At 40.5% G+C, this 13,938-nt stretch overlaps 1 protein-coding gene and 1 long non-coding RNA gene across 6 annotated transcripts in view; one reads left to right on the top strand and one right to left on the bottom strand.

The window, feature by feature from the left end:
• The window catches only part of SYT9 (synaptotagmin 9), a 155,831-nt gene extending 151,941 nt beyond the window's left edge, over window positions 1-3,890 (top strand). The window contains exon 7 of one of the 5 annotated variants that reach the window (XR_016440265.1): window positions 3,113-3,889. Coding sequence is in view for 3 of the 5 variants with exons in the window: in XM_090032771.1 (XP_089888897.1) it covers window positions 3,036-3,110 (75 nt within the window). In the remaining 2 variants the exon portion in view is untranslated. Of the gene's footprint in view, window positions 1-2,655 lie in introns of all 5 variants that reach the window. The other 4 variants (XM_090032770.1, XM_090032772.1, XM_090032773.1 and 1 more) reach the window with 4 other exon arrangements.
• The window catches only part of LOC149871560 (uncharacterized), a 298,900-nt gene that overhangs the window by 82,371 nt on the left and 202,591 nt on the right, over window positions 1-13,938 (bottom strand). The window lies entirely within an intron of this gene.

Raw genomic sequence — 13,938 nt, 5'->3', positions numbered from 1 at the left:
TCCCCGTAATACACCGACACAGTGTTGTATAGTATGAAAAATAATTTTCCAAGACATACTGTGTATAAAAAACTCTCTCCAATATGCACAAAAAATAATTGGGGGGGCGGGGAATCTTAATTAGATGAAACTACGTGGCAACTGCTGACTAATACCAGACATTTAAAAAGTGGTCACATTACCTGCCAGATCCAGGCCAGGACACATACAACATAGAACAAGAACCACTGGACTAAAATAAACTTTCACTAAAGGTTCAATTGTTAATGCAACTTCCTGCCTCAAATCCTTCCAGGTCAGTTTAATTTCAAGTATTTAATAAAGATCAGTAGAAGAAGTCTCACCTGAGTTAGGAGTACAGGATTTGCCTGTTAAGGAGAACTCCTTTAAGTCCCTGGACAATCAGTTTGTGTGTCCCATCTTGGAATGCAAAGTAGATGCCTGCATAATTTTCTAGTTTAACTACTATTCCCAGTGCAATGCTAGGATTAGTTACAGCAGTAGAAAGGGATGCTTGTGATGCAGGTTGTCCCACTTTCGATAGACGTAGGAGTCTTCACAGAACTTCTTCTGCACAGAACACCTCCAGCATTTTATAGGGGCAGCGTCAACATAAATGTCATATATTCAATGCTGCCTAATTTTGCAATTTTACTGCCAGTCTCACAATGGTTGGCGTTTACTTAAGGCCCTGGTTGCTGGTATCAACAGACTGAATAAGAGTCTCAGCTTTATTAAGAAGAAACGTAAGTTTAAAGACAATATATGCCCCAGTGTACCGTAAAAGCTCAGGACTTAGAAGGTGAAGAAAAAGAACCCAACATATATGATTTTCTTAATAATCTCCCACTTGGTATTTGAATTGTGAGGTCTGGGGATGGGAGCACTGTATATATTTTTTAAATGCCCGAGATAGGTTAGCACAACCACCCAGCTCTTCAGGACATGGTTAACTTTATTTCCAGGTATATATGTTCTGTCTACCTTTGTACTTCACTGAGCTCAGACAGTTAGATTCACTAGGCTAGGCAATTTTACATTCTGCACTAGCCCAATGATACAGTGGTCTTCCAATGTCACAGGGTAGCATTACAGTGGCAGGAATGGGGAGCAACCACTGTTATATTCTACTATAAAACTAACAGATGACTTGGGATGGGCTACCTTTGACCCTACTGCAGCCCCGCTTCCCTTTCTGAGTCTGACTTCCCAAACAGCAGGTGCAGTTATATCCAAAACATTTTGTCAGCAGAGGAAACCATCTATAGATATATTTCCACAATTTTTTCACATTACCACTGCTTGAGGTTATGCTGAACCCTGTACTGTGCTACCTATTTAGTCAATATTGTTTTCTGGAACAAAGCAAAATATCTCCTGTATACATTTAATATAAGTGCATTTACTAAGAGCCAATGGGCAAAAGCTAATTCAGGTTTTGCCATCAAGTTCAGTGGGACCAAGATAGTACCCACTGCTTTGTTTTCCTACTATAAAGCACAATTGTTTAAAGTGGAAGACAAATAAGTATGTGAGTTCCTCTCAGACTGAGACTGTTGCGGGCTAGGTAGAAAATTCTGGAAATCCATTGATAAAATATTGATAGCACATCACTGCTGCAGGACAATGTTAAAATACTTTTTTAAAAAAAACTTCTGGTTATTATTTGGTTTTGTAAAAAACTTTTTTTTGTAAATAAAACTTAAATTTGGACTTTGAACAGACAGATGCACATAAACCTTCATATCCAGGGCCCTCTGGTGCTTCCAGGGGAAAACCAGAAGACACACATCTCAAGCTCATGATAAATATGTTACCAGTCCATAGGGGTGTAGGTTGTAGCCGTGTTGGTCTAAGGACATAGGCAGACAAGGTTCTTTGGGTGAATCTGATATCTCTCATTAGACCAATTTAAATAGTTGGAAAACAATTTTTAAAGCTTGCTAAAAAATTGTCTTCCAACTATTTAGGTTGGTCTAATAAAACAGATCAGATTCACCCAAAGAACCTTGTCTTACCAGTCCATATGCATCTCAGCATTCTTTGACAGCTGATCTAAGCAGTGATCATGAAAAGAGGTAATGACAGCCTGCTATACACTGATCTGAACTCAGTCTCACTTAAAAAGTTAGAAGGAGTTTGATTAGTTTTAGTGGAGGTTGGAGACAATAAAAGATAACAAGTCAAATGTGAGCTAAATACACAGTATCAAAGACCTAGGGCACAGGAAATGAGGGTTAATTTTCAGCCTTTTTGTTTTGCGGGTAACATGGATAAAAAAGCAGGTATCTTCAAGGGAATTTAAAAGACATTTTAAAATTCAATATTACCTATCACTGAAGTCACACAAATCAAGAGGCATTATAGATGTATTTCACACTTATGTCACTTGACAGTATTAAAATATTAATGGAATCATTTTGCCATAAAAAGCAAAAACTATAGGAAACTCTTGAGCTTAAAAAAAAATCAGCTGACAGAAGAGGGGAATCTTTTAAAAATATATTTTGTTTGACCTACTTAGAAATAGAAGAGTGTAATTTCAGGTATTGTGTATACATATGTTTCAACTAGGGTGGAATTATTTTTAAAACCTTAAATTCGGCAGAGACAACCTGAAATGTCCTCAATTAAATGTTCTTTCCTTCTGTTTAGCACAATGCATTGTAAAATGACTACACCTCAGAATCAAATGGGAAAACAGTGGCATTGTTATTTATTTTATATATATATATATATATATATATATAGCAAAAGCAATCTGTAAAACAGTACAATTTGATAAAAAGCACTTGTGCTGGAAAAAACCAGCAGCAGAGCAGCATTTGTAACAGATGCTTAGAGAGAGTCTGCTTCACCTTGATTCCTGCTGTAATAAATGAAGGTTCTTGCTTGCACCATAATTCTGTTCTGAAGTGACAAGCCTTAAAGCATGTGAACCAAGCTGTGCAAATGTGAATTATACTTTAAGTGGAACTGTGCATTCAGTGCTGAATAGCTACAAGAACTGAATTAAAAGGTAATTTCTAATACAGTGGGTTGGGCAAGGAACTACAGTTGGAAGCACTCCAGGGTCCTGCAATTCTCTGAAAGGACCTCCCTCTCCTTGAAGGCATGAGAAATGTACAAATCCAGATGGCAGTGATGGACCTCACTCAGGAAGGATAACTTCAGGAATACCCATCCCAGCTACTAAGTGTAACAGCCGTGGCGTGGAGGAGAAGAACACAGAGGGACTGGAAGCATCCAGGTTTTGTTTTCCATTTTGTCTGGGTTTTTTTTTTAGTTCCTCTTATCCTTTGGCCAAACTTAGGCATCCCTAAAACTGGAATGTTTGTTTTCAGCTGCATGCTGGACAGTTGTCATTCTTTTCTTTTTTTACCACTCATTGCAAAGGTGTGTAAAGAGAACTGTGTTGTTTTGATATAACTTTGATTTTACTACACATGAACATTGTATTATACTTTACTCTTTCTTGTTCAATGAGTAGTCCTGGTATATCTGTGTTTCATGTCTAATTTTGGAGAGTAGAGTCACATCTTTATCCGGACTCTCTCCATTAGGTGGACTTTATCTTTGTTCAGTAGAGATAATGCATGATTCTTTTGCAGTAATGGTTGAGGGATAAAATAAATAAATTTAAATTTCTTAATTTTATAAAAAAAAGTATAACATTCTTCTAAACACCAGTAAAATGTACTGTGATTTATTTATATAGATCTAGTCTATACAAATAATTTGTTCTTAATAAAATGATGTAAGAAATTGTGAATTGTAATTTATTCCTATTTTGTATTTTAATATATTAAAGTTTAAGTAAATGTTTAAAGAACTCACAACTAATGCTCTAGATATGTTTTAACTTGATGTTTCTTGATAGGTGTTGTGCTAATTTTGATGGAATAAATGAGCTCAGAGTGTCAAAGGAGTTAACATGACCCTGACCCTGTTGTATGACATTCAACAATTAAATGTGGGTGGGGTTTTGAGTATGAAAAACCTCACTGTGCTTAAACCCCCGGCAACAATCAGTATTAATGAATGATTTGAAAGATTTTTAAAGATACAGAAAAAGAAAGAAAAGCAGCTAAGGATTTTGAATTAAGAACAGCTTCTAGTTTAACGGTGTTGCTTACATCATTTTCCTACAACCAAACTCCTGGTTTGACATTTTGTACACAGTATAAAAGATGCCCTTCTTGGAGAAAAGGAAAAAAAGCTCACTGAGATGAGCTGGAGCTGGTTCTGATAAAGTCAGAACTTTGCTTTCTCCAAAATAAACCCAGATGTACACAAAAGGACAGCAAGAAAGGAACAACAAAGAGAAAAAACACATCTTTTGCCTATATTAACTCTGACTTGCAGATTTAATTCTGCAGAAACACAGGATCATGAAAAGGTCTTTTCAGGTACACCGAGACTTTAGAAAGTTGAGCTGTTTCATACAATACTTCTAGCTGCCTTTTCAGTCACAGACTAACAGCAGTGTTGGAACAGAGACAGTTTTGGCTAGCTAAGTCAAGCCCTTATGAACAAAAGGCAAAGAGAGGGATAGAAAGAGAAGAAACAAGGTAGGAAAGGAAAAGGACACCAAGAGAGAATGTAATTCTTTTTAGAGCCCTAAAGGGGTGTACAGGGTGGAATAGTTTGTCCCATTGTTATTTTGAGTGCTATAAAGAAACAGCACTGAAAACTGATAATGCCTATAATGTTTTGCTAGTTATTACTTCTCTTTAAAAGCACTACCTTCTTTCAAAACACAATTTGAGCCTCTGTACTCACAGTAGAGATTTAAAACTATGAAGACTGTATGGCCGTGGTTGACTTTGTTTTCTGCTTTTTGTTCACAACTAATCTTGAATGTCATCAGCATCTGAAACAGCTTACTGTACCACAAATAAAACGTCCCATAGTAAGTAACATCAAACATGAGAAGTCAAGAGATCCTTCAGTTAACATTTAGTCAGAGTCAGTTAAAAAGGACACACTTTGATCCAAGCATTACCTTCAAGAGAGCTATACGGGGGATGGATGTGGCTCTCTGCATTTAGACAACATGAAGATATAGTAATAAGTAAATAATCGTTCTAAAAATAGTCTTCAGTGATACAATAGGACTGAAGATGTAACAAAAAAAAAAAAACCACACACACACAACTTACAAGGAACCTGAATCAAAGGCCATTACAATAAGAAACCAGAAAAGTAACTCAGAAAGGTGGCTTGGCCCATATTCATAAAAAGCTTCCCTTAATGTGGCAAACACAAAATCAACATAAAGTTTGGTGAGTAACCAATACAGAGGAATATATAGGAATAAAAACAGTTTAAAGTTATTACATTTACCGCCCACAAGTCAAACAATTGTACTGCAATGCCAGTAATTATGCCACTCCAATAATCAGTTTAAAAAAAGCAACAAAAAGATGGTTCAGAATATATATCTAAAAGAGAGCTATGGAGAGGCTCTGAAATGTCTCTTTTGGGGAAACTGTGTTACATACTGTTCTGTACCACAAACTAGCTTCTTCATGGCTAAAAGCATGGTGTCTAAACTGGAGAATTTGCCATGGTAGATTCTACCTGCTGTGTACAATGCATATAATATGCAGATTATTTATAATAAGATTTGCAGTACAAATTCTAAATGGAACAAACAAACACACTCCAGGCCTTGCAACAAAATCGGCAGATGATTAGGACTAAATCCTCCTCTCTCTTATTCTGGCTCTGCTCCTGGAAATGAGAAGTTCCCGCATTCATGACTGAGATCTGAAACCGTCCCTCAGTAGAACAGGAACAAAAAGGATATTTCCAGTAACAAGTGTAATCATTCTGATCTGTGTCGTTATACTGTTCTGCCATGCTAACATAGTGCCTAATAAGCTAGTGGCTATATTTAGAACTGTTTGCCATTTCCAATTTAATTAACTCCATGCCCCAGTTTGGCTCATGGAATCATTGAGAAGGTCATGGATTTGAACCCAATCTGATGAAACCTGGAAAAATGAAATAACCTGCAAACAATATTCAATGAGTTTATGCCCCAGTACAAATAGGAGTCAGGTTTTAAATAGTGGAAAACCTTGTAAATGTTCTTTAAGCTACAAGTTAAGCCATATTGTCCTTTTAGACACTAAGAGCTAATAGGAGCAACTAAAATAATAGATGATCTTTGTCACAGGGCGGGGTCACAGGAGTGGCCGTGATCTCTCCTGCGCCCCTACCATGCCAAGTTAGCCTTCCAGCACCCTCATCTTGCCCACCACGTCTTTGCTGTTTATATAATATTAATGGGAGGCTGCCTTTCCTGGGCTTCTCGGACCTGGTGCTCTTGCCCTACACGGATATCTCTTGGTGCACCCCCCCAGGGCATCGCGTGGCTCCTTCTGCCCCCAATACCGCACCCAAGCCTCGCCGGTGTTCCAGACGTTCTTGTGTCTCTATGTATGTGTCCTCCCCGGTATACGCTCCCTTTCCGGGGCCTCTCTGATATGCGCGCCCTCTCTGGGCCTTTACCCGCGCACTCTGCCCCCTCCGGGCCTTTACCTGCGCGCCCTGCCCCCTCCGGGCTCTTTAGACTTGCCCTCGCCCCTTTCAGGGGCTTCCCAATCAACTTGCCCTCGTCTGGGGCCTCTCCTGTATCCTCATCCTCACTGGATGCTCTAATCTTTTGCTTGCCTTTTCCAGGGCCTCTCCGGTATACGCACCCTCTCCGGGGCCTCTCTGATATGCGCCCCCTCTCCGGGGCCTCCCCGATATACGTGCCCCCCTCCAGGCTTCTATTCGCGCGCCTGCCCCCTCTCTGGGCTTCTAATTGCGCTCCCGCCCTTCTCCAGGCTTCTAACCGTGCGCCCGCCCTTCTGGGGCCTTTGAACTTAGTCTGCCCTACCTGGGCTCCCTATTCCCATATTCACGGCCACTCTATGGCCTATGCCTCGCACTTCTCGCGCTCGCCCTCCCCTCACTGGAGCCTATGCCTCGCGCTTCTCGTGCTCGCCCTCCCCTCACTGGGGCCTATGCCTCGCGCTTCTCGCGCTCGCCCTCCCCTCACTGGGGCCTATGCCTCGCGCTTCTCGCCCACTCTGGGCCTCGCTCGCGCACTTCCTGCACTTGGGGCTCAGGTGGCCCGTAGCCGTGCCTGGCCCCCTGACCCTTCTTCTGGGTCATATACCCCACTGGGCTTTACTCCCAATAGTGCACCCACTGGGCTGGGGTCGGGACACCCCTAATTCCTCCCCAGATCACCCCACTGGGGACGGGGTCAGGACACCCCAAAACGCCATGCCTCATCCACAGTGCCAACTCTAGCACCAATCGCTGTGCCCTCCCTGGGCACACCCCAAAACGCAGCGCCCTCTGTGCCGCCAGGAACCACCCCCGTTCTTCTGGGGTGCCCCCCTGAGGCCTCCTCCTTCCCCTACAGCCTCACCCGGTTCTCCAGTAGTACACAATCACCATCAAAACCAAACTCAAAGCCATGCCAACCGGTGGTAACCCAAAAATCAGCCTACCGGCTATAACATCCCATGCCACCCTGGCTCTCCATCGAGCCTCCCTGTCAGAGGCCTCTCCATCTCATCAGCATGCGGGTGCTCAGGCAGCTCTGCCTTGCTCTGCTCCGCAGCAGAACTCCTGCCTCTCAGCCTGTCAGAGGGGAACTGACTCCAGCCTCGGCCTGGCTGTTTATAAAGGCCAGGCCCTGCCCCCCTTTCGGTCAGCTGACCCACTCAGTTGCCTAAGCAATCTTCAGCTGTGCTGCCCTGCTGATTGGCAGCCAAGCCCTATTACCAATGCCAGTAGCAGGCACCCTAGTGCCCTGCTACAATCTTCTAAGATGTGTGCTTCCTCCACACTTTAAAAATCAACAGCTAGTTATCTGTATTTTCCCACCAGAGAACAAAAATATCCAAAACACGTGATCAAAAATAATCTTTGCATAAGAAACCATGCCTAAAAAAAAAAAACTGCAGTAAACATCTATAAGGCTTTACTATTTTGCATCTACCACAATATGAATGACAGAGCCTAAAATGAAGTAACCTAAAATGAATTACTAACAAAAGCATCTCTCAGCTATGACATTACTGGAGCTCAGTTCTGGATGTCCAAATGGGAAATGTCATTTTAAAAACCCTCACTTAAAATATACAAATATTTCAAACATGCCTTTTAAACAATTTTTTTTCTTTTGGAAAAAGATCCTCTTTTATGAAAGAAATCAACTACTATATATAAATTGATATTCTAAAATGGTGAATGTTTAAACTAAAGAATAAGAATTCAGAACTCATCAGTCATTCTCTCATCAAACTCAGCCAGGAACATATACTCTTCTGGAGGAAAAGGGGGGAAAAGGTCTTATTATCCCAGCACAGATACAATGTTTTGTAATGATGAAGTATAAGGAATGTTTTTTATCTGCAAAAACAGACAAAAGCCCATCGCAGAACACTTTAAAATGACAGGACACTAACCTCCCTGCACATTCCAACACTGACCTCACCTTAAACAGTAAAACTTTAAAAACCAACTTGAAAGTAAAATTGCAGAACAAGACATCCAGGCTAAGAACAGATAGTCAAAAAGCCCAAGGCTGAATCAATTCAGTCTTTTCAGGTTAATCTAAACTGAATCGATTGAACCGATAAACAAGTGAACAAACATTCATTCCCCTTTGATTCCAGAAATGCAGCCACATGCCTGCAGCGGCCCAGACCAGAAGCAGGGGGGTTCTAGAGCATGCCTCCCTGCTTGACTGGAGCAGACAGTCTGGGCCAGGGTTAGCCCACCCATGCCCTAAGGTGGGGAGGGGTCAGTTTGCAGATGAAGTGCAAAGTATCCTGGGATACTGGGAGACTGTGAATTGACTTGAATCTGGAGATGGTCTGGGACAAAAGTTCAAGAAACTGATTTCACCTAAATCAGTTATGCCTGATACAACATCCATCCAGATTTATCTTAAACTGGTTTGGGCCATTTTGGGAGCGGTTTATGTGCACTGAACTTCAGTTCTGTTACAGATTTGAACCAGTTTCCAATCATTTATACTGGTTTCTGTGTAATTTCTCTCCCTAGGTCTAGATACTGAATTGTGTTACACACGGTCTCAGCAAAGACTATGGATTCTTATTCCATTACCTAGACTAGTTGTTACCTGCAGCTGTTAACTCCAATATCCCTCAAGATATTTATTCCTAGTTTTCTAATCTATGCACTTGTTTGCTTCTCTCAACAGTGTCCTCTCCCTCTATCCCTTTCCTTTCTATTTTAAACCCTTCCATTGTGTAGTCCATGGGTGTTCAACTTGAGTGACCCAAGCCACACACTACAGGGGTGCATACTACACAGCCCAAAGGCTGTGCTGCACCTCAGTTGTGCCACCCCACTGCACTGTACCAGTGCCATCATGCCATACCACATGAACTTCCCCCATTCCTGCACCATGCCAGTACCCCAGACTGCTCCAATCCCTGGGTCTCCCTAAGACACCCAGTCATGCAGTCCCCAGCCCTGTGGGCTGCTCCACCCCCAGGGCAAGGGCAGGGAAAAGAAGATGGAGGAGGGAGAGGGATCCCAGGAACCCTGGTGACAACAACAGGAGAGTGGCACCTAGACTAGGAGCCCTGGGTTGCAGATTAACTCCCCTAGAACTGCATGCAGCCCACAGGCCTCAGGTTGGACAGCCTTCTGTAGTCCATTCATAAAATCTGATGCAAAAGGTTGTTGCCTAAGGAAGCTCATGCTTCTTTGAACCAACTAATCTCTAAGGTATCGCCATGTCCTACTTTCTGCCTTACTTCAGATTAACATAGCTAATCACCTCTCTGCTCATGGAAGGATTAGGGAAGTTCACTTCCACACAAGAATTCACATCAGTTGAGCTCTAACTGCTGGGATAAAGGGTACACTGGTGTACATTTCAACTCTAAAATAATATGTATAAATGAAGCCCTCATTTCCAGTGAAGAGAGAATCAGTGACCTATAGGAATTCCATATGCCTGATGATCTTAGCAGATGTGTGCAATCATACCTGTTCGACAGGATGTTTTTTTAACAAAATCATCTGCTAAGGAAATCCTACTAAATAACCAAACAGAAAGGTGAAGAAGAGCAATCCAAATACAAGTCTGATTCCCTATTTCCTTATGTACTATTCTATAGAAATAGACACTGGGCAACTTCTTGTTACAAAGTAGTCCCCCAGAGAGGAAAAGCTCTCAAGTGATCTGGATTTTATCTTGTTCCTGGGTCAAAAAAGCCAGAAGCACCTGCTGATTCCTGAAAGAAGCCTTCTGGAAGTCATGTAAGTACACTTGAATGAGCTGTAGCTTCCTACAGCACCATACCATTACATAACGGCACCACTGCACTTTACTACAGCTATCATGGTACACCGCAGATTTTGGTTTTATTCTATTCCTGTTGGGCTGCATGAAGCTGGCACTTGTCTCTTTGCATCCCAAGAGCCAGCAGAGGCTACAGAAGCAAACTGTCTTAATCATATCTTTTTCAATAGGTTTCTGCTTGCTTTATTTGTATTAAAGAAAGCAATAACCCTTGATAAGGTAAGCATGGCAAGGTGAAAGTAGGCAACTGGCTGAAGCCAAAGGTCAGAGAGCCAGGGGCACATACAGCCAGTCTCCAGCTTCTAAGGTAGAACTTGAAACCAAACACTGGTCTCCTCCTTTTGAAAATGCAATGACTACTGATGACTTTCAGCTCTTCCCCCATGTCAGCATAATTTAGAGGGAAGGAAGTTCTCTCTTAGCCTTCCTTATCGATAGTCCTGATTCTTCCACTTTTGAACAAAAAGTGATTTTCTTTCCCTAAGTTGCCCAGACATAATTGACCCTAGTTAACAGCATCAAACCCTTTTAAATGCATTTTGAAGAAAAGCAGATTGCCTTAGAAAGTTACCAAGGAAAAAAAAATCACAGAGTCAAAATGTACAACCAAAAGAATCCAGATGGATGCTATGAAAAGCACTGCTAGCCTGGGCACCAGCTAGTGTGGCACACTACATTAATATCAGCTGAAATGGGAAAATACAAAAGTCCTCTTGCAGCCTAAAGCTGCACCTCTGCCTGTCAGCTCAAAGTTCAATCACATGGACTCAGTGGATGGGAGAGGAAAGGCTGTACCTAATCTTTCTGCCTGATTTAGTAAGAAGGCCACATTTTTCCCTTCTCCACACACAGACACAATTTCTTTTCTAAAATATCTGCTTAATTTTGAACATTAAAATGAAACATCTTCAATTTGGGATAATACCAGTTTATGCTAAATTGTATCTTCCTTGCCCAAGAGCATGTGTGTACTTGCCCAAGAGCGTATGATGTGCTTTACCATCATAATAGTAATGCCCAGGTGCAGATCAGGGGGAGGGGGTAGTAGTGCAGTTGCACCCCACATCGATTCCTGGTCTACCCAAGGTTTAAAACCAAGTGCCTGGTAGTGGCAGCAACATTTCTCTTCAGGTAGCCATGATGGAGTTAACTGTCTTCATGGCTCATTATACTCTGCATGATTCCATCTAAGGTCTTCATTCCACAGGTGTTAACGAGCCTCTTTTTTTCATTGATCTTAGTGCTCCATTAATTAAGCTATTGCTTCTGCTGCACTTCTTTTGTCTGTTAACTGTTCCTGGTAATGTAGTTCCCATTTCACAGCCCTGCATGCTGTTTTTAACTCTAGCTAAAAACTTTAACGGAGGCTTGGAAAGAACTTTCAGTGAAGAGCTGGATGTATTGTCAAGATGCTCGAGAAGGATAAATTTTGTTTTATGAATCTTAAAAATCAAATGCCCATTTAATTCTAGTGACTATGGGACTAATGAAACAACATATTTTGATTATTTTTTGCTTGGTGCTGCTATTTTTTATAAAATATATATATAATATAGCAAATTCATATTTGCTTTTGCTCCCATCTTAAACTGAATGATACAGCCCTGAGCCACTGGCTTGTTAATAGCATTTCTAGTTTCTTCTTAACCTGATAAAAGTATGCATTGTATTATATGTGACCATGTACCACATCTACAGCTCTTCACCTTTTCAAAATCCTAGATCAGCCTATGGTAATGACTACCATAAATAGTTAATACAGTTTAAGTTAACATCTTTCAAACACCTCTAAGGATTCTTTGGGAGAGTTCCTGGGTGGGCTAAGGAGGGATCAGGTTCAGTGATATTGAAGATCTTTTTATTTCTCTTTCTGTTTTCCCCTTTTTTCACTTGAAGTTCCATTCTCTACTTTTTTTTTTGCCTTTCCATTCCCCACCTTCTATTTCCTGTTTCTTTCCCCATCAATGATGTTTTCCCCCTGCTTTAGTGACTCTAATTATGACTCAAGCAAAAATTCCCATGAAGCTAGCATAGGACCATCAAGCCCCATGCTCTGCCAGAAGCTTTGCCTGAAAAAGGACTGCATAAATTGAACAAATGTGCAAAGTTGGTAATGAGCTCTTCCAGCCATTACTCACAACTGTTCTATTATCACACCTGTTGGGATAGCATTTCCGATAATAAGACGCATCTTTCCCCTATGGTGACAGCACTAGGGAGGCAACTGCCTCTGTAGAATGGAAGAAGGATTTAGCAAGTGAAAAAACATGGTAGGATAGGTTTTGGGACTTGAATTAAAATAGTAGTAGCATTCAAATCTGATCCTTTTTTTTTAAAATTGAGAAAAATACAGGTTGCAAGCAAATCAATTATTGGATACTTCCACCTGTTTTGAAGTTGCTATTCATTTTTCAACACACACGGAAGTTAAAGGAATATTATAAGTTAATCAAATGTTTCTTTCTAAACTACAGAAATGTCCTGATATTAATCAAACACAATGCTCAGGATTATGTTTTCATCTGAAATCTCCAAATATGTGTTTCTGAGTGAATTAAGAGGGGGGTGATATTTATGATAGGAGATTATTTAAGTAGACTTACATAATTCCCGTTTATTTAAAATAAATGGCAACATTTAATTTAATAAAGAAATACAAGAGAGTAATTAAAAATAGTATTTAGAGTAAAAAAAAAATACTAACCTTTAATGAGACTGCCCTTAATGCATCTACCGCCTTAAAAATGGCTTTTGATTGTTTTGTTCTATATTTTCTTTCTATCTGCCACATCCTTCACTCTTTAAGGCTTCTTTCAATGAGCATAACAACATAAACCAAAGCAAGCAACCTGAAATCTCAATGCCATTATTTGTTAAGGATACTTGCATCAAAAGCACTTTTCAAGGGATAAAATAAGTCAGTCAAATTTTCAGTGTGTGAATAATGCAAGAGGCCATGCATTTAACAGAGATGCTTATCTAAAATGATTAGTTATTCACAGAGGCAAAGAAATGGCTAATCTGTGCTGCTATCATCCTTCATTTAACTTCCTTTTTGTTCTGCTAAAAATGACTGCTTGAAACATGCATAGACACTGTATACATATATACAACACAAAGTAAATGCCTATAAGCTGTACATAGAAAAAAATACCTCATCATGTACAGTCTAGAACTACATATTAATTTTAGGAAAGTGCACAGGTACGATATACATGAATAGACAGAAAGACAGCACATGTGACACTTCATATAATTTGTTGAATTTCTCTAGGACAGTCTATCAAGGATGTGACAGAACTCTGTGCGCTTAAGGAATTCAGGTTTGCAATATACTCTGTGAATTATCCTTTCTGCAGGAAAGGCAACTGAATCACTAAGAGATTAGATGCCTTTTCTCTTACCTGGCAAAAGTATACTCCCTTGTGGGCTCTATTATACAGTTAGTAGCACAAACTGTTTATGCAAATAATTATGGATGCCAAATAGAAAGCAAGGTTTCACAAATCTAGGACCAATTTATGCACTAAAATTACACACGCTATATATGGTTAGGAATACTTTCTGGCAACCAGAATCTTGGTTAG

The sequence above is a fragment of the Crocodylus siamensis genome, chromosome 2 (assembly GCF_052110815.1).
Source record: "Crocodylus siamensis isolate JL-2025a chromosome 2, ASM5211081v1, whole genome shotgun sequence".
Lineage (NCBI taxonomy): Eukaryota > Metazoa > Chordata > Crocodylia > Crocodylidae > Crocodylus > Crocodylus siamensis.
Note: the sequence above shows the minus strand (reverse complement) of the source record. Positions and strands in the feature narration are given on the sequence as shown.